Source organism: Symphalangus syndactylus, chromosome 4 (genome assembly GCF_028878055.3).
Source record: "Symphalangus syndactylus isolate Jambi chromosome 4, NHGRI_mSymSyn1-v2.1_pri, whole genome shotgun sequence".
Taxonomy (NCBI): domain Eukaryota; kingdom Metazoa; phylum Chordata; class Mammalia; order Primates; family Hylobatidae; genus Symphalangus; species Symphalangus syndactylus.
The window spans coordinates 65,273,688-65,298,862 of NC_072426.2; the positions used below are offsets into that span (position 1 = coordinate 65,273,688).

Sequence of the window (25,175 nt, forward strand, 5' to 3'; positions counted from 1 at the left end):
ATTTGACAGTTAGAGCAGATCACAGTACTCAAGGATTTTTTCTTGTATGATCTCCATCTGCAGCGTTTTCTTCACACACAAAGCAGTCACGTGCATGTTCATGTACTTTGGTTTCTTCATTTGGAGATCATTTAAAATAGGCCAGGTGTGGTGGCTCACACCTGTAATCCCAGCACTTTGGAAGGCCCAGGTGGATGGATCACCTCTGGTCAAGAGTTTGAGACCAGCCTGGCCAACATGGTGAAACCCCATCTCTACTAAAAATACAAAACTTAGCCAGATGTGGTGGCACACGCCTGTAATCCCAGCTACTCAGGAGGCTGAGGCATGAGAATCTCTTGAACCCAGCAGGCCGAGATTGCAGTGAGCTGAGATCACACCCCTGCACTCCAGCCTGGGTGACAGAGTGAGACTCCGTCTTAAAAAAAAAAACAAAAAAATCTTCTCCAAGGAGCCTAGAAATACATTGCCAAACCTTCTGTGAAACCTTTCCCACCAATCTTGGCCTTCATTTCCTTTCCCTTCCCTTCCCTTCCCTTCCCTTCCCTTCCCTTCCCTTCCCTTCCCTTCCCTTCCCTTCCCTTCCCTTCCCTTCCCTTCCCTTCTCTCCCCTCCCCTCCCCTCCCCTCCCCTCCCCGCCCCTGCTCCTCCACTCCCCTTCCTTCATCCCTTCCTTTCTTCCCCTTGCTATGTTGCCCAAGCAGGCCTCAACCTCGTGGCCTCAAGCCATCCTCCCACCTTAGCCTCCCAAGTCACTGGGACTACAGACACTTGCCACTCCACCTGACCTCTGGCCTTTATTTTAACTCTGCTGAACTCCCAAACCAGGTGTGTCTACAGCTCACTTTGTCCTTAGCACAGGCAGCTTCTTTGTTTTGGGGGTTGTTTTTGGAGACAGAGTCTCGTTCTGTCAACCAGACTGAAGTGGAATGACATGATCACAGCACATTGCAGCCATGTTCTTCCCATCTCAGCCAGGCTCAAGCGATCCTCCTGCCTCAGCCTCTGCAGTAGCTGGGACTGTAGGCATGTACCACCACACCCAGCTAATTATTATTATTATTATTTATTTATTTATTTATTTTTTTAGAGAGAAGAGTCTCAGTATGTTAGTCAGGCTGGTATCTCAAACTCTTGACCTCAAGTGATCCTCCAGCCTTGGCCTCCCAAAGTGCTGGGATTAGAGGCATGAGCCACAGTGTCCAGCCTGTGTCTTTATTTCTATTATATATGACTGTTCTTTCTCTGTACGAGGATAACAAGTCCCCAGTCTTATCCCTCCATGCTCCTTCCAAGTGCTGGAGGCCAAGAGGAGAATGAGGCTGTCTTCCTCCTCTCCTGGTCCCCTCCCTGCCAGGCCACCCTGGGTGGGCTGTATTCCTCCAGGGAAGGCAGACTCCTCCGGGCAGCCCTCCCCTTGACTCTCTCTCCAGGCTGGGGAATGTGCTTTCTCCTCTTGCTCCTTCAGACCTAGGAGAGGTAAGAGTCCCTGTCCCTGGACTGCAGCATCCCTGGAAGTATGTTCAAAACCCTGTCCAGTTCCATGGAAACACTGCAGTGCCTCCTGTATTTCCAGCTACAAGGTGCCGTGTCTTCTTACTCCAGACCCTGCCTGAGCAAACCATTAGGAGATGGCTCAGGAGTATTTCTCCTTGTTCCAGCTGAAGCCCAAATCATCCTTCAATGATGGCTCTGACTCTGCAGGTTGCCCAAGACAAGGAACCCAGAAGACAGAGCTTTTGTGGACAAGGCAGCCATGAACCTGCCCTGTCTCAAAAGTTCTTTGGGTGTTAATTGTTGGGATTGGGGATAAGTATTTCTGTTTCAGGACTTCTACTTCCAGAAAAGAACAGAGGGAGGTTGGAATCAGAGGGCAACAGAGCCACTAAGATAATATGTGAAAATGCTCCCAGGAAAGTAAAAATATGGGAAAATCTGATGACAGCGAGATACTGAATGAGAATTGTTCTTAATCAGCCAGGAAAGGAAGGAGCAAATCTTTTAGGTGAAGTGTGCTAAGAAAGGGAACTTAGGAAAGGTTTTGCTTTGGTTTTTGTTAGTTTTTACAAAGATCTAGGGCTTTGCTGATTATAACATTTAAAAAATATGTATTGACTGGGCGCGGTGGCTCACGCCTGTAATCCCAGCACTGTGGGAGGCCAAGGCGGGCAGATCGCCTGAGGTCAGGTATTCGAGACCAGCCTGGCCAATATGGCAAAACACTTTCTCTACTAAAAATTCAAAAATTAGCGAGACATGGTGGTGCATGCCTGTAATCCCAGCTACTCAGAAGGCTGAGGCAGGAGAAGCACTTGAACTCGGGAGGTGGAGTGAGCCAAGATCGTGCCATTGCACTGAAGCCTGGGTGACAGAGCAAGACTCCGTCTCAAAAAAAAATATATATATATATATATATATATGTATTGGCCAGGCAGGGTGGCTCGCCCCTGTAACCCCAGCACGTTGGGAGGCTCAGGCAGGAGGATCGCTTGAGGCCAGCAGTTTGAGACTATTCTGGGCAGCACAGCAAGATTCCATGTCTACAAATTTTTTTTTTTTTTTTTTTTTGAGACGGAGTCTCTGTCGCCCAGGCTGGAGTGCAATGGCGCGATCTCAGCTCACTGCAACCTCCGTTTCCCGGGTTCACTCCATTCTCCTGCCTCAGCCTCCTGAGTAGCTGGGACTACAGGCGCCCGCTACGGCATCCAGCTAATTTTTTGTATTTTTAGTAGAGACGGGGTTTCACCGTGGTCCCGATCTCCTGACCTCGTGATCTGCCCGCCTCGGCCTCCCAAAGTGCTGGGATTACAGGCGTGAGCCACCGTGCCAGGCTACAAATTTTTTAAAAAAAATAATTAGCCAGGTATGGTGGTGTGCACCTGTAGTTCCAGCTGCTGGGAGGCTGAGGTGGGAGGACTGCTTGAACCCAGAAGTTCAAGGCTGCAGCAAGGTGTGATTGCACCACTGCACTCCAGCTGGGGTGACAGAGTGAGACCCTGTCTCAAAACACACGCACGCACACACACACACACACACACACACACTGCCCTCGCCAGTTGGGGCATACTTACATTAAAGACTGTATTGTTACCTGAGATTTGAATTAATTAGGCATCCTGTAGTTTCCCTGGCAACCCCACCCACCGCGCAGTGTCTCTGGTCACAGTGCCTGGAAGGAGCACATTGGGGCCTCACAGCTTCCAGGCAATTGCATAGGAGGCAGCTCAAAGCAGTAATCAGTCTTGGGAAATTTTCCTGATTTCTGTTTTCATGTTTAAATTTTTATTAGAAAACAAAAAGCATTGCCAAAGGTGGATGTTTACAATTGCTTGGGGGTAAAAATGTTACTATGATTCCTGATTCTTGCTGTACCAAGTATCGGGGATGATTAGGGAGAAGAAATCCGAGAATGCTTTCATTGGAAATTCAGGAAAAAGTTTACACCTTGAAGAGGGCAAGGCTGACGTTCAGATGCAGCCTTTTGACTCTCTCGCCCCCTAGTGGCCATATGCCTAAACAGGGGTTTGCGTTCCTGCTGGTGACAGTTGCATCCCCTTGGACTTCTCCATTGCACTAACTCTGCAATAAGTGAAGTAATAACACAATACATAGGAAGGTGAAGGTCCAGGCATATCTAAGCCCCAAGACCAGTCTGAGCGGTGCGTAGAGACAGGCCAGAGGTGCAGATGCTGTGCTGCTGCCCTGTAGCCTCCAACTATTTTATGGGGCTCCTGGGCTAATAGGGGAAAATCTGGCTTCACACCCTGGGGATTGAATCTGCCCAGAGCTGGTTGCCTTTATTTACATTTATTTACCCAACAAATATTTCTGGAGTGCCTACTCTATGCCAGGCACCGTGCCAGGTGCTAAGCATCATTACACCTCACATCCTTCACTACGATTTGGAGTTAAACAAAAGAGTTTGCACAGAGTTCTAGAAATTGTACCCAAAGCAAACTGTGTGTACACACAGCTAGGCACAGGCAGAAATTTTAGAACTGTGAGGGGATCTGTATAACCAATGCCCTTTTAGTTAAACTAATATCTCTGCCACATCCCTTCTTTATAACTCATATATACAGAGTTTCAGCATCTTTTTTGATAAATGGTCATTAGACTTCTTGACAACTATTTATAATTCGGCACCCAGTAATCAATCAGAATTGCATATAGTACAAAATTAATGCCATGTGATGTGCCTGGAGCCATTTCTGACTAATGAAAAAAAGATGGTGTTGGCAGAATGTTGAATTTTCATCCCTGTTTCTAGAACGTGCAATGCTGACTTGCTGACATTGAAAGAATGTACCAACAGAAACCTATTAGAGCAGTGAACTTGTTTTGGAAATAGTTGGGTTGGGCCTATTTGTGGTAGCACTGACCAAAGTCAATCAGTGAAAAGAACTGAGGCGGAATGTTGAAACATAACCTGAGTTTGTTCAGCAGTCTGGAGCATCTCCCAACTTCCACTACCCTGCGTTCAATTTAACTTATATATCCTGCCAATTTTACTTCCTGAGTATTTCTGAAACCTTTGCCTTCTTTTTTCTTTATAATTCCCTTAGTTTCAAATCTCACGTCTTTTTTCCTGAATTACTGTAACAGAAACTTTATTGTAATCTCTTTTCCTGCTTCTCTCAAATCCATTCTCCACACAGATTTATCTCAAACACAAATCTGATCATGTCCTTAGTCTGCTATTATCTTGCTCATGACTCCATGGTGCTTGCAGGACACAGTTCAAGTTTTTGTGCATGAAATGCATGGACTTGACACCTGTCCTGGTGCGCAGAATGCGTGGGACGGATATTTGTCCTGCCACGTCCACCATCATTCCATCATCTTTCCTATCACGTCCTTCCTGGGGTCTTGCAGGTGCTCTGAATTGGTCTGTGAGCCTGTTGAGTGAATATCCAAACATATGCATCCACCTCTGTGCTGTGTTGCTTATGAGTTTTCTCCTTGGTAAACCAGGTAACCCTGACGTGACTGAATCCCATTATTCGAAACATGTTACGAGTCTGTGTTGTTTTCAAGAGTCCCATTATCAGTGGGTAATATTTCTGTCGGATTCCAGAGGCTTACTGCCCTTCTCTTCCCCACTTCTCAGCTGCCGAGAATTCTTCAGCTAATTCTCTTTGGTGTTCAGGGTTTCACTAATCGGATTCTGACCTCAACACAGAATGGAAATGTTTGGGATACTGGCTGGGCATGGTGGCTCACGCCTGTAATCCCAGCATTCTGGGAGGCCGAGGCGGGTGGATCACCTGAGGTCAGGAGTTTGAGACCAGCCTGGCCAACATGGCAAAACCCCATCTGTACTAAAAATACAAAAATTAGCCAGGCGTGGTGGTGCAGGCCTGTAATCCCAGCTACTTGCATGGCTGAGGCAGGAGAATCACTTGAACCCGAGAGGCAGAGGTTGCAGTGAGCCAAGATCGCGCCACTGCACTCCAGCCTGGGTGACAGAATGAGACTCCATCTCAAAAAAAAAAAAAAAAAAAGAGCATTTACAAGATCCATGTGTGCCTAGGGCTGTGGTAGGAACTGGGGATTCAGAGACAATAAAGCTAGTCTTATTCCTTGGTGACCTCATAAATCTCATGAGAGAAGCTCACATATAAGCAAAGAAAGTACGACAAATGTTCACAAATCTATGGCTTCTCTCATCAATTTCAACATCCTTGGCCTCCACACAAACTGGCGTTTAATAGTTTTTTGAAAAAATGAAGGTGTGAGTGAGTGACGAGATGGATGAATTGATCATCTTTGGCCTAAAGCAGCGCTCACCAAACTACTAGGCCTTAGGAGGCAATGTTCAGTATTGCATGAACAAACCAGGTGTGGTGGCTCACGCCTGCAATCCCAGCACTATGGGAGGCTGAGGTGGAAAGATCATATGAGACAAGGAATTCAAGACCAGTTTGGGCAACATAGTGAGACCTCATTTCTATAAAAAATTTGTAGAAAATTAGCCAAACATGGTGGTTTGCAAATATAGTCCCAGATACTCAGGAAGCTGAGTTGGGAAGATCACTTGAGCCCAGGAGTTTGGAGGAGTTTGGAGCTGCAGTGAGCTGTGATTGCACCATTGCACCCCAGCCTGGGTGGCAGAGTGAGACCCTTTCTCAAAACAGAAAAGAATTAAATAAAACATTTTACATTTTTAATAGTTATATATTTACTATACAGGATGTAAGAAAATATATAACTGTTTTATCAAACCCATAATCTAACAATAATATAGATGAGAAAAAGTTTAATATTTTAAGCAAGTCAGTATAAAGTTAATGCTAATATAAATGGTAAGAATTTGACCCAATCACCTCTTAAAGACCCCATCTTTCCACACTGCCACACATTAGTGATTAAGTTTCAACATGAGTTGTGGCAGGGACAGACATTCAAACTGTAGCCGAAGAGAAATCGTTGAAGTTTGGGAAACAAAGTAATTTTCACTGTTTCCTTTTCTTCAGGTTTTATCCTTTCTCCAAATTCAGCCTACAGTTGACTGTTTTATGTGCAACCAATGGCAATTTTTAACTATGGAATTGAAACCTTTGAAAAGATAAGACAAAGCTGTGTATGTGTCTGTTTTTAAAGATGAACCAAAGTATGTTTATTATTTATTTTATTTCATAAGTGATTCTGTAAACTGAGCACGTGAATGTCCTGATTTTCATAGATTATGACTGGCTCAGGTGACGAGAAATAGACGTACTAATAACCTAATAACCTTGGATTATTATTTATATTTGGAAGTAAGGAAAAATAGGACATGGCTTTCCCAAGCCTTCTGAGCAGTATTTAGGAGACATTTTATATATTTTTATTTATATATTTATATATATATTTTAGGATAACATTTAGGATACAGCAGTAGTGGCATCAGGCTGACAGCAACTCTGGAAACCCACAGTACACTGTCCTTCCCCCCATGCACCCCTGCCCAGCCTTCAATGTCTCCACTCCTGCTTCCTTCTCTACCTCCTGCTGCTACACGGCCTGCTCTGCTGATCTCTCTCTTTCTCCTTTTCTCTCTTTCTTTGGTTTGTGTCACCTCATGACTTTTGCTTGCTGTCGCTTTTTTCATTACTTTTTAATTTTTTTTTTAAGAGATGGGGCCTCGCTGTTTCCTAGGCTGGAGTGCAGTGGAGCTATCAGCTCACTGCACTCTCAAACTCCCAGGCTTCTGGCTAATTTTCTAAAAATATTTTTGTAAAGATGAGGTCTCGCTATGTTGCCTGGGCTGGCCTCAAACTTCTGGGCTGAAGTGATCCTCCCGCCTCAGCCTCCTGTGTAGCTAAGACTACAGACACGAGTCACCAAGGCACCATGCCACTGAGCCACTGTGCCACTGCACCACCTGGCTATGCTTGCTGTCTTTGTGCATCTCAGCTTTCGCCTGCCATACTGCCTGCATCTGGGGTGACCAACTCAACCCAGTTTTCCTGGGACTTTTCCAGTTTTAGCACCAGGCAACACCCAAAGTCATAGGTGAACTGTGATGTTTGGTGACGCCACCTGTATCCCTTTGCTATACATTTCATATTCGGATTCTGTAAAGGAGAAGAGGGGAAATCTGACTGGATCTGTTTGTCCCTTGTCCAGCCCAGGGAGCCTCTGAGCTCTTCCAGCTGAGCCTACTGATTGTACCAGTCAGGCTTGGGGGTGATGAAAGGAAGCATCCCCAGCTGCGTTTCTCAGAAGAGGCCTGTGAACAGAGTGGGCCTGGGAATGTCATCAGGTCCTGTAGTCCATTTTCCACACCAGTTTGTATCAGTGCTGGTGCTGAACATGTTGGGTGAAGGTATGTGCAGATGAGAGGTGGCAGTGGGGGGCGGGCAGAAACCATTTTAAAAATCATTGCAGCAGCTGGGTGCCATGGCTCACACCTGTAATTCTGGCAGTTTAGGGGGCTGAGGTGGGTAGATCACCTGAGGTCAGGCGTTCGAGACCAGTCTGGCCATCATGGCGAAACCCCGTCTCTACCAAAAATACAAAAATTCGCCAGACATGGTAGCATGCACCTGTAATCCCAGCTACTAGGGAGGATGAGGCAGGAGAATTGCTTGAACCCAGGAGGCGGTGTTGCAGTGAGCCAAGTTCCCATGACTGCACTCCAGCTTGGGTGACAGAGCAAAACTCCATCTCAAAAAAAAAAAAAAAATTCATTGCACCTTTTTTACTTTTATGAGCTCAAGCGTTACACAAATTAGGCTCCTAATATAGTGTTATAGAAACCCTGGCCCAACCAGTCATTAAATATTTTATCCCACTCAATATTGTCCAGTTCAGAGATTGTAAAGTTTGCAAAAGGGGGTGTTTACAAAGCAAAACGATGTCATCCGGGAAAAGAAGAATGTTAAGCTCTAGCAGCCCTGGGGAGAAACACAAAATGCACTTCAGCTTAGGGCAGAGAAGCTGAGCCATCAATACTTTGTAAATCCTGTAGGGCTTCCTCTACCTCCCGCATTCCAGCACCCCTTCTACCCACTTGGCTCCAGAAATTAGTCCTTCTGTATTAAAACTGTTTTTCCATCTGCAAGGAACAGAAGTCCCCACCCCGCCCTACCCCGCCTCCGCTTCCGCCCCGCCTTCACTTCTGTGGACTGAGGTGGGGAGAGAAAAATAAAATCACTGTAAAAATACTTAACTTCTGAAGCACATGACTGGCTTTCAAGAATTCTATAAACTCGGGGGTGAGGCACTTGAAGAAATTGGAGGCATGGCTCAGAGCAGAGAGGGGGCTACACTGAGCCCTTTGAGTCTCTGGACACCCCTCTCGAGTGCCCCGAACCTCCTGATTGCCCCGATACTCCTGTCCAGCACCCCATTCCCAATTCTTCCTGGTGTTCTGAGACCCCCGAGGGAGTGCAGGCTGCCTCGCAGGCAGGCAGCCCAGCCCCGGGTGCTGCGTGACCCCCTCAGCTCCAGGTGTGGCTGCAGGACTGTCAGTCTGCCGGGGGTGACATGGAAGGGCGAATGCATTTGCACTGCGTCTTTCATTCTGTGGCATCTGTGTCTCTGTTTCTCTTAAAGCCTATGGCCATTACCCAACCAAAGGCTGAGAACTGATGAAAAAGTGGAACAAAAACAAAACAAAACTAGCTGCATTGTTGAAACAAAGTCAATTTCAGTGTTTATTTGGCAGAGAAGCTAGTAGAGGTGATCAAAGTGATCAGGGCAATTCACTGGCCCTGGGAGGGAAGGTGAGGAGCTCTGAATTCCAAAGGTGGGGGGACAGTAGAGCAAAGCCCAGGGGAGACAGTGGTCAGGAAACTCCCTGGGCACAGACAATCCCTGCCAGGACTCCAAGACATCAGTCACAGGCTTCTCCTCCTGCATCAGGGTGACCTCCAGGGCCCTGTTCTCTGAGCCTCCACCCTCCACCCTGGGCTGCACCACGGCCCCCAAGCCTTCATGGGCACCGCTGCCAAAGGCTATGCTCTGGGTGCGCCCTTGCACCCAAGCTCCCCTCACAGGCGCTTTCCCCTATCCTAGCAGCTCCATGCCTCCTCTGCTTTGAGGGTAGTTTCCATCTTTGGCCTCATGCTCCTGGAAGCCCTGCCCCCAGGGAGGTCCCTGGCATCACAGTCTTAGCTTACAGACTAGAGGTCTCAGTGACTAGAGCAGGTGCCCAGCTCCACGGAGACTTTGATAAATATCTATGGCCGAACTGCATGATGCCTTAGGGCTCTTACAGCAATGCCCCCCAAATCATACCAGGCCCAATTCTATAGTTGAAAGAAGAGGAATTTTAGAAAATAGGTATACCAGACCAGGTGCAGTGGCTCATGACAATAATCTCAACACTTCATGAGGCCAGGGCCGGAGGATTGTTTGAGCCCAGGAGTTCAAGACCAGCCTGGGCAACATAGTGAGACCTAATGTCTACAAAAAAATATAAAATTAGCCAGGCATGGTGGAGTGTGCCTGTAGACCCAGCTACTTGGGAGGCTGAGGCTAGAGGATTGATTGAGCCCAAGAGGTTGAAGCAGTGAGCCGTGATCAAACCACTGCAATCTAGCCTGGGTGGTGGAGTAAAAACTTGTCTCAGAAAAAAAGAAGAGATACCTCCCCTTTTATTCTTCATTTCCGTCTAGCAAAATAATAATAATAATATTGATGATTGAGGGGTCCCCTAGGTCAATTGCCTTGGACTTCAGTAGTGAAAAAAGAGGATAAAATATCCTAAGGTATTCATCAGGTATAACAGAGCAAAGGCCGAACAGGACCCTGGAGATGAGAAAGACGGGAGAGATGAGAGCCGCTCATTCGAGAATGCTCCAGGAGTCAGTTTGTTCAGCAGCAAAGTGGGGGGATGTTGGTGGGGGTAACAGGGAGAAGTGTAGTCCATGATCCTAGCTTTGGCAGTTTGATTGGTTCCCCTTCCTTCTTGCTCCCCCTACCCCCTAAGCCCCACCTCCACAGGTCACTGCAGCTTTGAGGGATGGCAGGGGAGAAGCTCAAGGGCAGAAAATAAGCCAGGAGAGTCTCTTTCCCCCAAATACTCTGTTGAAAGGGTTGATAATGAGGCACTGTGGGTAAAGCGAGGTAGCAACCCAGGTGCTTGTATCTGTAGAAGCTCTCATATTCTCGTGGATTCCACCCTGGCCCTTCAGGAACTCTGGGAAATATGCCATGGTTTTGCTCCCTCTGGGATAAAAGGGGTGAGCAGATACATGTTACACTTTTCTCTTATAAGTTGCCACCTGGAATCCAGACTTTGTCTGCAGTGACCAGAGGGCAGAGCTGAGCGGGCTTTCAAGACGGTGTGCTGCACAGATGCCAGCTCTGGACACAGTGCTGTGCACACGGGGTCTTTGCTGCCCAGCGTCTATCTTCCAACTTAAAATAGATAAAAGAAACCATAATAAAAATCAATGGGTTCTCTTAAAAAGAAAGCAAATATGCTTAAAGTATTAACATATTGGATCTATGTGTAGCTTCACATTATATGACCACATGAGGAATTTGTGTGGAGTAGCAGCAGAGTTCCAAGACATTTCATAGGGAGACTTGAGTGTTGGTGGGTGGGGAGGGGCTCCTGGGCACCTCGCTTATTGTCTGGCAGGATCTCCTCGGAGCCACTGGAATTTTAAGGACTTTAAGTAAGGGAAGATTGGTTATCCTCTGGAGAGAATGCTGGAGGTTACCTGGTGAAATTGTTGCTCTTAACACAGAAGGGAAAATTCTGTTTTGATCTATGAGTCATATAGAAATGTATCATACTATGGAATTTGTGAAATTGTTAGTGGGGCTTGTAATACAGTTCGTGTGAGGCTCACACCTTTGCTCTAATTATTGTTTAAGATTAATTATTTTTTAATTATTGTTTAAGATTCTTTTACAGGGTCTTTGTTGGGAAACTCAAACAGTATCATTATGTTCCCTTCACATTTGGAAACCTAAGGCGCCCAGAGGGCTTATCTTGGGATCACACATAGGTGGCCATCTGTGCTGGTTTGCCAGGGACAGTCATGGTTTCTTATTGTCCAGTTGTAATTATTAATAGTGTCTACTTTCCCTCTCACAAATGCTGGTTTATACTAAGTATAAGGTCACCCTAACCACCTGACACATTGCTGTCAAAACTAGGATTGGAGATCCCACATTTCATATGCGCCAGATCATCCATTTAAGCAAATGTTATTCCAGTTGTTAAAAATCCTTTATTTCTGACTTACAGGGCCTCATACCATAGCAGCCTGTCTTTTAGAAACAGTTAATGTGGAACACATCAAACATGAGGCCTCTGGTTGAAACACTTTTGTTGACTTCTTTGTTTTTCACTTTGTTTTAATTGACTCTCACAGTTAGGAATGCCTTTGAAAAGTACATTTTAAGGACTTCAGCAAGCATTAATTATTTCTTTTGTGTCCTGATGTCAAGTCATTTTCAACTATCTGGTTCTTAATAGGATTTAAAGTGAAAAAATATTAAATATGTATCAGGGCAATTCCGCTTACTCTTGGTTCTTGCAATGATTTCTCTGTTGAAAAACTTACATAGGCCAGGCGTGGTGGCTCACGCCTGTAATCCCAGCATGATTACTTTGGCAAGCCGAGGTGGGCGAATTACCTGCGGTTAGGAGTTCGAGACCAGCCTGGCCAATGTGGTGAAACCCCGTCCCTACTAAAAATACAAAAAAAAAAAAAAAAAAAAAAGAGCCAGGCATGGTGGCAGGTGCCTGTAATCCCAGCTACTCAGGATGCTGAAGCAGGACAATTGCTTGAACCTGGGAGGTAGAGGTTGCAGTGAGCCAAAATCATGCCATTGCACTCCAGCCTGGGCGACAAGAGCAAAACTCCGTCTCAAAAAAAAGGAAAAAAGGCCGGGCACGGTGGCTCATGCTTGTAATCCCAGCACTTTGGGAGGCCGAGGCGGGCAGATCACAAGGTCAGGAGATCGAGACTATTCTGGCTAACATGGTGAAACCCCATCTCTACTAAAAATACAAAAAATTAGCCGGGCATGGTGGCATGTGCCTGTAGTCCCAGCTACTCAGGAGGCTGAGGGAGGAGAATCACCTGAACCCAGGAGGTGGAGGTTGCAGTGAGCTGAAATCACACCACTACACTCCAGCCTGTGTGACAAAGCAAGACGCTGTCTGAAAAAAAAAAAAAAAAGAAAGAAAAAAATAAAAATTTACATGAAGGGAGTTGACATGCTTTCCACAACCCTATAATTGTCCTGCTGAGAAATCATATGCAATTGTTTATGATTTTTTGATTAATTCTCTTCATGGTGGATGCCATTTACGTTGCGTTATCAACACCAATAATGATCCAGTTCTGTAATGGGTTAGCTATGACCACAAAATCACCATTTGTCTTTAGAGCACTCTTTTATCTCATCACTTGTCTTTCCTTTTAAATGACATTTGTTTTATGTGGTAGCTCATTTTGAGTCATGAATTGCAACATATGGAACCACTAACCAAGAAATAGTCTTGCACCTTTCCCTGTTAACAGAAACAGAGTTGAAAACTTAGCCTCCTGGTATTATTATTATTCTGGTTCTCTATATGACTGGAGGAAAATCAGATTTCAAGTTCTTCCCGCTTTCCTTATGCCTTTCACAGCAAATTTCAAAGTATAGCAGTAGGCAGATTGCAATGTAATAGCAATTTTTAAGCCCAGAAATTAAATTAAACCAGAAAGAAATACACCTACTTCTAGTTCAAATAGTGTTTCTTCCAGAAAGAAGAACATCTCCACAGTGACAGCAGTGACAATAAGAGTATTTTCTTGAAGATCGGAGTTACCAAGTTTATATACATTACAGAATACAGCTACTGTTTTCCAGAGACACTGACAATCAGTCCTAAATTGTTAGGAAGGTCTCTGTGCTTTGGAGAAAGATATGGAATAGTTGGTGCAAGGGCACATAGAGCGCCTTCTCAAATTGTTTTCAGTTCCTCTTCTTAAGGAGGAATGAAAGGCCAGTAAGTAATCCGATAGAAGCTTTTCCCTGTAGAATGGTCAGAAAGTTTGATCATTCAAAAGAACATTATTTTACCGTAAATACATGTCTAGATTTCATGATCCTTAACGATTCATGTTCATTCTCTTTCCCCTAATGCCTTTTTCTCTTGTGCGTATCACAGAGTTTTGCTTCCTGGAATATCAGCAGAGAGGGCAGTCGGCTTGGCCCCTGTGGGGGAGGGGAGGGTCCTAGCAGCTGGAACACAAGGTCGGCTGACCAAGGGGGTTCCTTGGGCTGCCTGGAAAATGGTAGTTCAGACCTGGTGGGAGACATTTCCCTATTTTTGTCCATCTAGGGGTCAACAGAGGCCTGAAAGACTGCTCTGACGCCTTCCAAACAGCCCCCAGGAAATCTTAGTCAGTATCTGCCAATGGATCTTTTCTGCCTGGGTTGAGTTAGCCAGGAGGGCCCCGGGGCAGGGTGCTGTTTGTGGCTGCCAACTGCCATGGCAGCCCTCTGCTGCTTCCTTCATCCTGGGGTTTTTGCCTTTGTGCTACACCAAATGACAAGTAGGAGCTGTTAAGGACAGGCTCTCTGGACACCAGAGCAAGGGGATTAGGGTCACAACCAAAGGCTGCAGGACATCTGATTTGGGCTGCTGCATCTGCTGCTACAGTGTTTCTCTCTCTGTCTCTCTCTCTTTCTCTCTCTATCTCTCTCTCTCTCTCATACACACACACACACACTTTTCTCCCGCCCTCCTCCCCACTCTTCCTAGCGTTAATACTTTAAAGACAAATACACAACAGTATACAAGAATCAGGATGATCTGGATCTGAAAGGCTGAACACAGGAGGGCCCTCCTTCATGAATATTTTGCACCTAAGGAAATAGTAAGGTTAAAACTAGATTCATCTGGTCTTTGCCCAGGGACCACCGGGACAGAAACTGTGTAAGATTAGTTCCTCCTTAAAGCAAGATTGCGAGGTAATTCTGTTGCAAAGTCATAGAGACCTTAAGTTATCTGCCCTGCAAACCCCACTGCCTCTATTCAGGCTGCCAAGAAACTGCTTTAATTTTTTGAAAGATTCACCACGTCTTCTTGGATTTCAAGAAAAATCCCATTAAGAATTGAGGGGCTCTCTTCTTCCCCTCCTGACGTGAGCATAAGTCACTTCCTGGTATGTCTCCTTTCCTTTTGGCCTACATCCTTTGTCTGTTAGGTGCTTCCACATCCTTATGTCTTAAATGGCCAAAATACGTCACCCCCACTGCCAAAACACACAGGTCACTCAAGGTCACAATCTGGAACATAGGCCGGCCATTGTTCTGCACACATTCTTGATCTAAATCAATCTCAAACCTTGCTGGAATGCCCTGTAAACTGGGGCAAGGTATGGTCACCAGACTAACCATTGTCCTTTTTTACCCCTCCAGTGACGGGGCTACTACAGGTTACAAAATCGCACTCTTCCTCCTAGCTACTGTGTTACTCTGAGATATCTGACATCGCAGAGCTAATGTTGCCTAAATTATTTTCCCTTTTTTTTTTGGACATCATGCCTCCTATTTTCACTCTCTGGGAACTCTGCCAGTTTTTCAAGGACTGGGTAAAGAACAAAATAAATATTTGTAGGTGGTTTAAAAGGAGAAGAATTATATTGGTTGTAACTCTGCCCATCCAAAGAAATGCATTTTCACTGTCTTTCAGATGTTTTGAAGTGGTTAACTGGAAGAGCTTCAGGTTGACTTTACTAGTTTACCTTTCAGATTTGTGATAAAGGGCTGAGTGTGTGTGTGTGTGTGTGTGTGTGTGTGTGTGTGTTGGGGGAGGAAGGAGTCTGAGAAAGTGAGGCAAGTAAGTAGAAACTTTTTTTTAAAAAGTCCAGATTAAGTATTGAAATCGACTCTGTGCAAATGACGCTATACCTCTTCATAGATGTTAATCGGGCCCTAAAAAGTTAGTGCGGGGAAGTGCTTACTTACAACACCCAGCATATACTCTTTCTTTCAAATTGTTTGGGATTTTTTTTTTTAGGGAGTTCACTGAAATTTGGGAGGTTCAACAGGTTGCTGTTTCTTAATGTATGGATCACCCGATTTGGGAGGCTCACTCTCCCTTTGAGATTAAAGAGATGAGGGCACTGGCTCCCAGCGAAGGCTCCCGGCCTTAATCATGTGTGAAATGTTTTCCTTCCTCGGCTGCAGAGCCTCGGTGGTTTGCAGCGGTGGAACCAGGCAGGCCCAGTTGTGGGTAGGAGAGGCCGTCACCTGTTGAGGCCTCCCCCCGCATCGCCCTGCCCTGGCAGAGCCCAGCCCCCAGTCCCCGGGGAGCGCGCCTGCGGACGGACGGACGGACGGACAGACCTAGGGACAGAGGGCCAGGGGTAGGGGAGATCCAAGAGGCCCCGCGCTGGAATGCAGTTTTCTCGGGCAAGGGAGACTTTGCACCGGAGTCGAAAATAGTTTGGGGTGGGGTTTCGCACCGTCCCCTCCTCCCCAGCCCCGGGCCCCCTCCCAGGCGCTTTCTGGGAGCTTTTAGAACTGCGCTCTGAAGTTTCCAGAGAGCGAGGAGCTTTTGCGGCAGGCAGAGACAATGGAAGAAAATGAAAGCCAGAAATGTGAGCCGTGCCTTCCTTACTCAGCAGACAGAAGACAGATGCAGGGTAAGTAACAGACCCATTCAAAGATGGAGTTACAGGGACGCGTGCCCCTTGCCGCTTGCTGCTTTTTATAAACTGCAGCGCAGGGACCCGGCAAAGAAAAAAAAAGGCAATTTCTTGGGATGGTACATTTTCCAAACTGAGTAGAGAATAGAGAACTGTGATTTCTTAGGCTTGACTTTATCTCTGGCACGATTTTCTTAAGCAGCAAAAGAGGTGGTGGGTGATGTCACATTTGTAGCACAGTGAGCCATCAGCATGAGCTGTATCTCTAAGCAATGACAAATAAATCACTAAGCAGCTTTTAATCATTTCCCCCCGGGGCTCCAGCAATGGGAGAAAGGAGCTGTTTTTGTGAAACTGTCTCTAGGACGGCAGCTTCCATTCATTGGTTGGGGGATTCCATGTGGCAGATGCATGCTGGCTGCAAAGTTTGTGCAGAATTTTAGAGTTAAATCGCAGAAACCAGGCATGTTTTATTTTACAGATCCGAGCAGCAGGGGAGGACTTGAGCATCTGGGTGATAGATAGAACTCTGGATCTTCTTTTATGTTTTAATTCAAAACTTGGGAGTTGTTGGACAATTTTGGTAAATTTTCTCCAGGCAGTTTCCCTTTAATTGTGTTTATAATAGGTTTGTCTTTTCCGTAGGGAATTTCCAGAAGCTTATGTTGTTCCAAAGAAATTTCGCAGCGGGGTTGGGTGGCCAGAGGAGGTCCCTGCTCTCTGGCATCTGATGCCTGTGATGCCAAGAGCTGATTCTAAGGGATCATATAGGCAGCATGTTCATAAACCATACAACCCTGGACCACCCGCCCCACCCTCCCTCAGGTTCATGCAGGGGCCAGTACACAACAAAAAGATGTGCGGGAGTGCAGTGCTGTGCGTGGGAGTAGGGATTATGCACAGGGGAAAAGGTGTGTGTTTTATGAAAATGTGAAAGGGAAGTAACACATGACTCATCCACGCTGAAAATGCAAAGCTAAGCCAGACAGGAGAACTTACAAGACAAGAGATAGAAATCCCCCAGTGAAATGCAGAAAACTTGAAGTTTTGTAATGGCTGGAGAATCCCTGAGTCTGAACAGTCATCTGTCGAGGTGTCTGCGTTCGTGCTGCCAAAGCACAGCACTCTCCTTGAGGCCACCGGGGTCAGTGGCATCCAGTGGAAGATAAGGCTACCTCGTTTCCCCGACCCCCACAACCCCCCCACCCCCATTTTCTAGGACAGAATCCTACTGCAGGAATTCAACTACTGGGCCTGTCCTGAAAGAAATGACCCAGATTCTAGAGGGGCCGTTAGAAAGGGATCCATTTAAGAAATGACTTTCCAACAATCAGGGCAATTCAGAGGCTTCAGAGGCCAGGATGGTCAGGCTGACACAGTGTGCTCCTTTGCTCACTAATTCATTCATTCAGTGAATATTGAGCATCTGTTATGTAGACGTCACTGTTTTAGCTGCCAGACATCCAGTGGTGAACAAAGCAGTCTAAAAATACTTGCCTTCATTTAACTTACAGTGTAAGGACCAAGTTTCAGGGGGTGGGGAGCTAGTAGAGACAGACAATGAGCAAATAAATAAAATATATAGCATGTTAGATGGCAGGATTGCTGGATTTAGCAAATAAAAATATAGGAGGCCCAGCTAACTTTGAATTTCAGGTAAACGGTGAATTTTTTCTTTTAGTGTAAGTATATCCCATGCCATATTTGGGATATACTTATGCTAAAAATACTTCTCCATTATTTATGTAAAATGCACATTTAACTGAGCTGTCCTGTATTTTATCTGGCAACCCTATTTGATGGAAATAAGGTTATGGGAAAAATAAAGCAGGAAAAGGAATAGGGAATGAAACTGTAAATAGGATTATTGGAAAGAGCTTCACCGAAGTGATATTTGAACAAAGACAGGAGAGGTAACAGCAGGAATCTAATGTTTTCAAAGAACAGCAAGAACATGGGAGAAGGATGGGAGGAAAAGAGGTTGAGAGGTAATCCCAAGCCAAATCACCTAGGACCCATGAAACCATTGTAAGGACTAGAGCTTTTATTTTGAAAGAGGTGGGAATCTCCTGGCAGGTGGGACTCCTCTTTTTTTTTTTTTTTTTTTTTTTTTTTATTAGAGAGGGTCTCATTTGTCACCTAGACTGGAGTGCAGTGATGTGATCATAGCTCACTGCAGCCTTGAACTCTTGGGCTCAAGCAATCCTCCGGCCTTAGCTTCCAAATAGCTGGGACTACTGGGACATGCCACCATGCATGGTTTATTTTATTTTATTTTTTTAGAGAAGGGGTCTTGCTATGTTGCCCAGGTGAGTTACAAAGGAATTTGTCTTTTTAAATGGGGTAATACTGGGTGCTGTATTGAGCACAACCCAAGTAGGGTTGAGGGAAGGGCAGGGAGGTCTTTAGGAAGCTTCTGCAGTCAAGGAGGCAAGAACCAGGGCTAGCTTGGACCAGGTGGTGATTAGCAGGTGGTGATAAGCAAGCAGATTCTAGGTATGTATTGGAGGTAATGCCCAAAGCATTTCCTCTAGCCTGGGCAGCATAGTGAGACCCCATCTCTAGAAAAAAAAAATTTAGCTAGGCATAGTGCCCTGTAGTCCCAGCTACTTGGGAGGCTGAGGCAGGAGGATCACTTCAGCCAGGAGGTTGAGACTGCAGTTAGCCATGATTACACCACTGCACTCCAGCCTGGGTAACAGTGTAAGATTCCGAAAGAAAGAGAGAGAGAAAGACAGAGAAAGAGAAGGAAGGGAAAAGGGAAAAGAAAAAAGAAAAGAAGAGAGGGGAGGGGAGGAGAGGAGAGGAAAAAAGAAAAGACAAACAAGACAAGAAAAAAGCAATTGCTAAAGGATTCAACTTGGGATGTAAGAGAAAAAGGGAAGTCAGAGACAACTTCCAAAATTTTGGTGTAAGCTGCTGAGAGAATGGAGTTGCCATTTGCCTAAGTTGGGGAGTATTTACGAAGAACAGATGAGAGAGTGTTTATGGTTTGAGTGTCTGAGGAGCAATCTTTTGATAGATTAGGATTGAGAAGTTTATCAGGTATCCAAGTGGAGACGTTGATTGCAATTTGGATATTAATCACTAGAGCTGAAGGGAGACTGAGAACGGAGAGATCCCCTGAGATTGAACCTGTGTGCGGAAGAAAAAGTCTAAAGGATGCCCCACAAGGCAGTCCAGCATCTAGAGGTCAGGGAGATTGGAAGGAAGGGCTGGAAAAAATGGCAAAAGTGGAAGAAAAATCCAAGTTAGATTTTTAAAATCCTGTTCAGTTCTGGGTGAATATGATGCTGTAGAGAAGGATGGCTTCATTTTTAGTTCTCCCAGTGAGCACGAGTGCCGCAAGGGAGAGCAACATCTCTGATGCTAACATCACCCATAACGTCCATTTCTATCATTGCACTCTCTCTTGTGTCTGCCTGTGTATCTGTTTTACCCAATGACAATGTGATATTCCACACCAAGGACCATGTCTTATTTATTCACGTTTGCATTTCCAGCACCTAACAGAGCACCGGGCAACCTAACAGAGCACTGGGCACCGTAGAAGGCACTCAATAATCATTTGTTGAATGAAAGTCTAATTATACCACTTTGGGACTTTGAGTTTATTATCCTGCTATAGATAAGGATCCCTGGGGTGATCATGTAACTTATTGTCCAAATGAGATCCTTTTGAGAGTGAAAGGGAACACTCAAATAATTTTACTGGGACAACAGTTGTAACCCAGAGCTGTTTGGCAAACTGGGGTATATGATCACCCTAAGAATAGCTCTAATCAATGAAGCTTCCACGGCTGAATAGCCCGGCTACCAGGTAAATAACAATGGGTAAGTGTAGCGCATAGTGTGCTTTGCGGAGTAGACACTCAACAATTATTGGTGGAACATGAATCTGACTGTATCATATTCCCTTTGAAGCCCACGGGCTCTTCAGTATGACCCTGGGGCATAGGCATTCCTTGGGATGACTCTGTCCACAGCAGTCCTGACATGTGTGCTTTTTCTCTGGTTCCTAAGGTCTTGAAACCTCTATGCAAGTGAAGTGCTATCAGCCCACCTGCTTGCCTTCCCCACCCTCTGATTGGCAGCCTCCCTTCGAGTGCAAGCCTGGGGAATCAGATATGCAGAAGCCTCCTCTAAAACAGCCCCCTCAGTCTCTGTACCCTTATCCCATTTCATTCTTCAAAGCACTTACCGTTAACGTGACATTTAGAGTCTATATGATTTGTTTGTGGTTGGCCTCTCTATTTCAAATGTGGACTCTTCTATGAGGGCATTAAGTCTGACTTGATCTACTTCACACTGTATCTCCTAACTCCTTTCAGTGTCGGACAGGCAGTCAATAAATATTTGTATGAATGAATGAATGAATCAATCAGTGCTTGACACAGAATGCTTTTCTGGGAAGAGGAGGTCCCGTCTCTCTTTTGTGTAAGATCTATACCAGAAATCCTCTTCATCACTGACAAAATTTTGAGGTACTATAGAGGAATATAATGACCTGGTTTCAGCTGTAATTTCTGTGCTGATTTGTGTATATGTTGTGATAGTAACAAGGGAGCTAACCCCATCACTTTGGGATGCTGAGGCAGGAGGATCACTTGAGGCTAGGAGTTCTAGACCAGCCTGGGCAACACAGTGAGACCCTGTCTCTATAAAAAAACTTTTTTTAAAGTAGCCATGCATGGTGGTATGCACCTGTAGTCCCAGCTACTCCAGATTCTGAGGCAGGAGGATCACTTGAGCCCAGGAGTTCGAGGCTGTAGTGAGCCATGATTGCATGACTGCATTCCAGCCTGGGTGACAGAGCAAGACCCTGTTTCTAAAAACAAACAAACAAAAAAAACAAGGCAGCTTGAAAACTGAGGGATACTGTAGGATCCTGCGGCCTGCTAACCGATTATGTATATTAATCGGATAGGCTAATTGTTGTAACCACCCTCTAATCTTGGTGGCTTTGCATGATTAAGGTTAATTGCTCACTCACACACAGCACAGTGTGATTTCTGTGGCCAGGTGGATTTCCTGGGTGGCCGCTGAGGCTCCTCCTGCCTTGTCACTATGCTATCCCCCACGGCCTTGGAGGGTTCTGCTGGGTCCTTTGTATTCAACTGGCCAAAGAGTAAAGAGAGAGAGAACATGGAAGGTTATTCAGGAGGTCCAGGGGCCCCGACCAAAGGTGGCCCACATGGCTTCTGCCCACAATACATTGACTGGAATTAGTACAAGGCCCCAGTGAGATGGAGATGGCTGGAAAATGTGGTCTTCCTCTGTGTGCAGCAGAAGAGCATTCTGGTCGAACACATAGGGCTGTCTCTGCCACGGTACACCCAGAGAGGTTGTACAACCAGACCAAACAGCAACTCCCTATGATGCTCCCTATGACAAGAGAGCTTCTCAGCACAATTGAGAAGGAGACAGCTATCCAGAAGCCACTAGAAAGAAGTGGGGGATGCCTTCCCTAAGAGTCTGTGGCCTACCTAATCTTGACCCAGGAATAGGATCTCAGGGAAGCCGTCAGCACTGTTGCTGGCTGTGGAGCAGGTGTGGAATGCCTGAGTGATGCAAGGCCCCAAATCCCTTGCTGCAGGTCAGCTGACCCAGCCAGAGTAACCCGAGTTGTGGCGAAGAAGCTGGCCTTGGCAGTGCCTGCAGTTGCCTGACTGCGGGACTTGCAGTGTGGCTTTCTCCTTGAGGACGCCCCATCTTCCATGAGCCTCTGAGTGTTTGGTGTCTGCCCCAGCCCCTACTTTCTATGCTTTCTCTCCAGAATGCCAAATCCTAGCCTGGGAGCCCCTTGGATTCCTGAAGAGTGTCCCTCTAGCATTTCTGCCTGCCTTGTCCTCACTTCTCCAGGGAATGTTCCAGGGATTTCGCTCGGCTTTAAGCTCCTATGTTGCTCTTTGCCCTGCTTGAAGTGAGCTCCCAGGAGGAGTTGCCCTGGGGCTCTGCAGAGGCTGGGAGGGGCAGGAAAGGGAAACAGGACTGCCTTTCAGCAAGCCCAAGCCTTGCCTTCATGCTACAGCTTCATTATTTTGTTTGACAAGGATTCCCAGAATAGCGAACAGCTAGACACACCCATATTTAAATGTTAACACCAAAGCGCATTCCAAACAAGAAATCGAATTGTATTTCTGTTTTGATGGCTTGGATAATCCACACTTGAGCTTTTCTCTATTCATGTGGATAATGAGGAGTTGGCGAGGCTCAGATCTCTGACAACATGGCTGTGGAATTGTGACTAAATGTCCTCTGCCTGATCCCTCTCTTGTTTGTCATCGTTCTTAGTTTTTCTCCGCTGAAAAGACCACATTCTCCTTAAATGGCTGGAATGGCAGAGTTGTTGCTTCTCCCTCAGGTGTGGGGCTTGACGCTTCCAAGAGCTGAGCCTTGTCGAGGAAAAGGCTCAGGTGACAGATGTGGTGAAGTGCCTTTGTGTGGAAAGTGGCGTTAGGTGGCTCTGAGTGCTGGTGACAGGACAGCAGGTGCCTCGAGGTAAGAGGGGAGGCAGACAGGATGATAGAGCATTGGGCATTGGGTGGAAGGCACAAGGCCGGAAATTGAGACAAAAGGAAGGAGTGAGCTCCAAAGGCAATCCAATGTTTGCCAAGTGGCTGCATTGAGCCTTCTAGCCTTGCTAGTGGTTGATGCTGTTTGTACCTTTCCTCTAAATCGCATCAATCCTTGTGAAGCAACTGGAGATATTTTAGAAAAATCCACAAGAAAGGAAAAACAGAAAAGCAACATGAGGTGAAAAGTGCTAGGAAAAAAACAGGAGTCTGATGAGTCTAGTCCAGTAAGTCAGGGCTGCTCAAAGATTAATGTGGACGGAAGATTGGCTCTGAGCCCCAAAACTCTCCGCTTCCAGCTCCCTTCCCAACTCATTTCAAAAAAGAAAGAGGGTTATTGTCCTGGCTGTCTAGACCTCTTTTGATGCTCTTTGGATGAAACAGAATAGATCATGTGAGCCTATGTGGCATAGTAAGGCAGGATGCGACTTTCTGCCCTGTTGTTGCCGTTGAACATGCATGGATGTTCATCTGTATGGCTGTATGTGTATATGTAGACAGATGTATGTTATGCCTGCATAAGAAATCACCTTTCCAGAGGCTCAATCCTGTTAATTCATCTCGCTGTCCTGGATAACTTAAAATATATTTTCTTAATAATGTCAAAACTAATCTTCAAATTCCACTTAAAAGTCAATAGCGTTGCTGGGTGTGATGGCTCATACTTGTAATCCCGGCACTTTGGGAGGCTGAGGCGGGTGGATCACTTGAGGTCAGGGGTTTGAGACCAGCCTGGCCAACATGGTGAAACCCCATCTCTATTAAAAATACAAAAATTAGCCGGGCATGGTTGCGCGTGGCTGTAATCTCAGCTACTCAGGAGGCTGAGGTACAAGAATCGCTGGAACTCGGGAGGTAGAGGTTGCAGTGAGCTGAGATCGCACCACTGCACTCCAGCTTGAGTGATGGAGTAAGACTCTGTGTCAAAAAAAAAAAAAAGTAAAAAATAAAATAAAATACATAAAAATAAAAAAAATAGGCAGATGTGGTGGCACACATCTGTGGTCCCAGCTAGTCAGGAGGCTGAGGCAAGAGGATTGCTTGTGCCCAGGAGGTAAAGGCTGCAGTGAGCCATGATCAGGCTACTGCATTCCAGCCTGGGTGACAGAGCAAGACCCTGTCTCAGAAAAAAAAAAAAAAAAGGCAAGAGTGTTATATCAAGTATACAACAATTTTGGCTGATATGAAACACATGCACAGCACTCAAAAGATAAAGCTAAACCTCTTCAGATTGCACAGGTATTATCAACCGGAGCGACCGCATTTTCTGCATCCAGCTTTGTTCAGTAGATCCTGTTATTTCTATATCATTAAGGAAGAGATCATTTTAAAGGTAGCCATGATGTGAGTCTAAGTGTTGGAACGGCAACCTAAATAAATGAAATGACAGAGTAGCCCCCAATATCTTTTAAACCAATAGTTCCATCTTCTTCTCCTTGTAAACTTACTGCTGAAACTAATGAAAAGTAGAAGAATTGACTAATTTGGCTGTGCTTTTCCTCCCGTTCCCCATCAGTGTCTGATGGAGATGCTATAATTAGCAATGTAATGAGAATTGAAGGGTAAACAAGAAGAATTATTCCCGGAACACACATCAAGGGTTAGAAGACTGGAACAGGAAAACTAGTCTGAGATTAAAATATTTTCTCTGCCCAACCAACGGGCATCTATACCTAGAGTTCTAAACACAGATCTTTCTAGGCAAAGACAAGGGAAAGAGTATTGGTCACATTGCTTTCGGGAAACTGGTTTATGCCTAGACTCTCAACACCTGTTGCTTTGCAAAACTAGCATGAAGGATTGGTTCTCTGTTTATCTGGGATTCAACTGAGCAGAACTCCCAAATATTAAATCTGTATTTTTCTGCACTTAACTTGTAAAGATAAATAATTGGCAAATATGCTTCTATTGGAAACTTATTTAAAAAAATTAGAATAGTTTTAAAAGATTTAGAGGTAGAAGGCTCTTTGCATATCTAATGTTAGTTCAATCATCTTCATTTTATTCATGAAGAGAATGAGACTGAGAGAGGTCACATCATTTGTGCTAAATGTCGGATTAAAGCCAAGATTCCTGAGATCCAGCCTAGTACTTTTTCCATGGAATTCAGTGGACAAGGAAACATTATTCTGCCTATCAGCAATATTGTTTGATAAGAACTGTTCTTCGTGAAGAGCCTGACTTCATGAAGAAACCTGTCTAACTCCTGAAGTGCTTCTGAATGTTTTACTTTTTCTCCCTAATCTATTTGTTTTTTTAAAAAAGTAACTCTTTTCTCAGCTAGCTGGAATATTCAAACCTGACACCCCATCTCCCAACTATCGAGGATGAATGGAGATTCCCTTTACATGCTCCCCACTCTCAGCATTTACATCACATGGCTTAGTTGATCTGTTCTTAGCAGAAACCAACTTGTCCCTTCAAAGCCAGCTCAGAAGGCAGGATGTCTTAGGTCCAGGCTATCAGGACGTACCATTGCTCTTCCTTTTCACTGTGTTTT

General features: G+C 45.4%; 1 protein-coding gene across 14 annotated transcripts in view; it reads left to right on the forward strand.

Annotated features, from left to right (window-relative positions):
* The window catches only part of KIAA1217 (KIAA1217 ortholog), an 888,358-nt gene that overhangs the window by 527,566 nt on the left and 335,617 nt on the right, over nucleotides 1–25,175 (forward strand). For 4 of the 14 annotated variants that reach the window (XM_055274887.2, XM_055274891.2, XM_063637255.1 and 1 more), the window contains exon 1: nucleotides 15,761–16,097. The exons of 2 other annotated variants lie outside the window; for them this stretch is intronic. In XM_055274887.2, the coding sequence (XP_055130862.1) occupies nucleotides 16,028–16,097 (70 nt within the window). In that variant the 5' untranslated portion in view covers nucleotides 15,761–16,027. Of the gene's footprint in view, nucleotides 1–15,683; nucleotides 16,098–25,175 lie in introns of those variants that run through there. 8 more of the 14 variants (XM_055274882.2, XM_055274888.2, XM_055274880.2 and 5 more) reach the window with 4 other exon arrangements.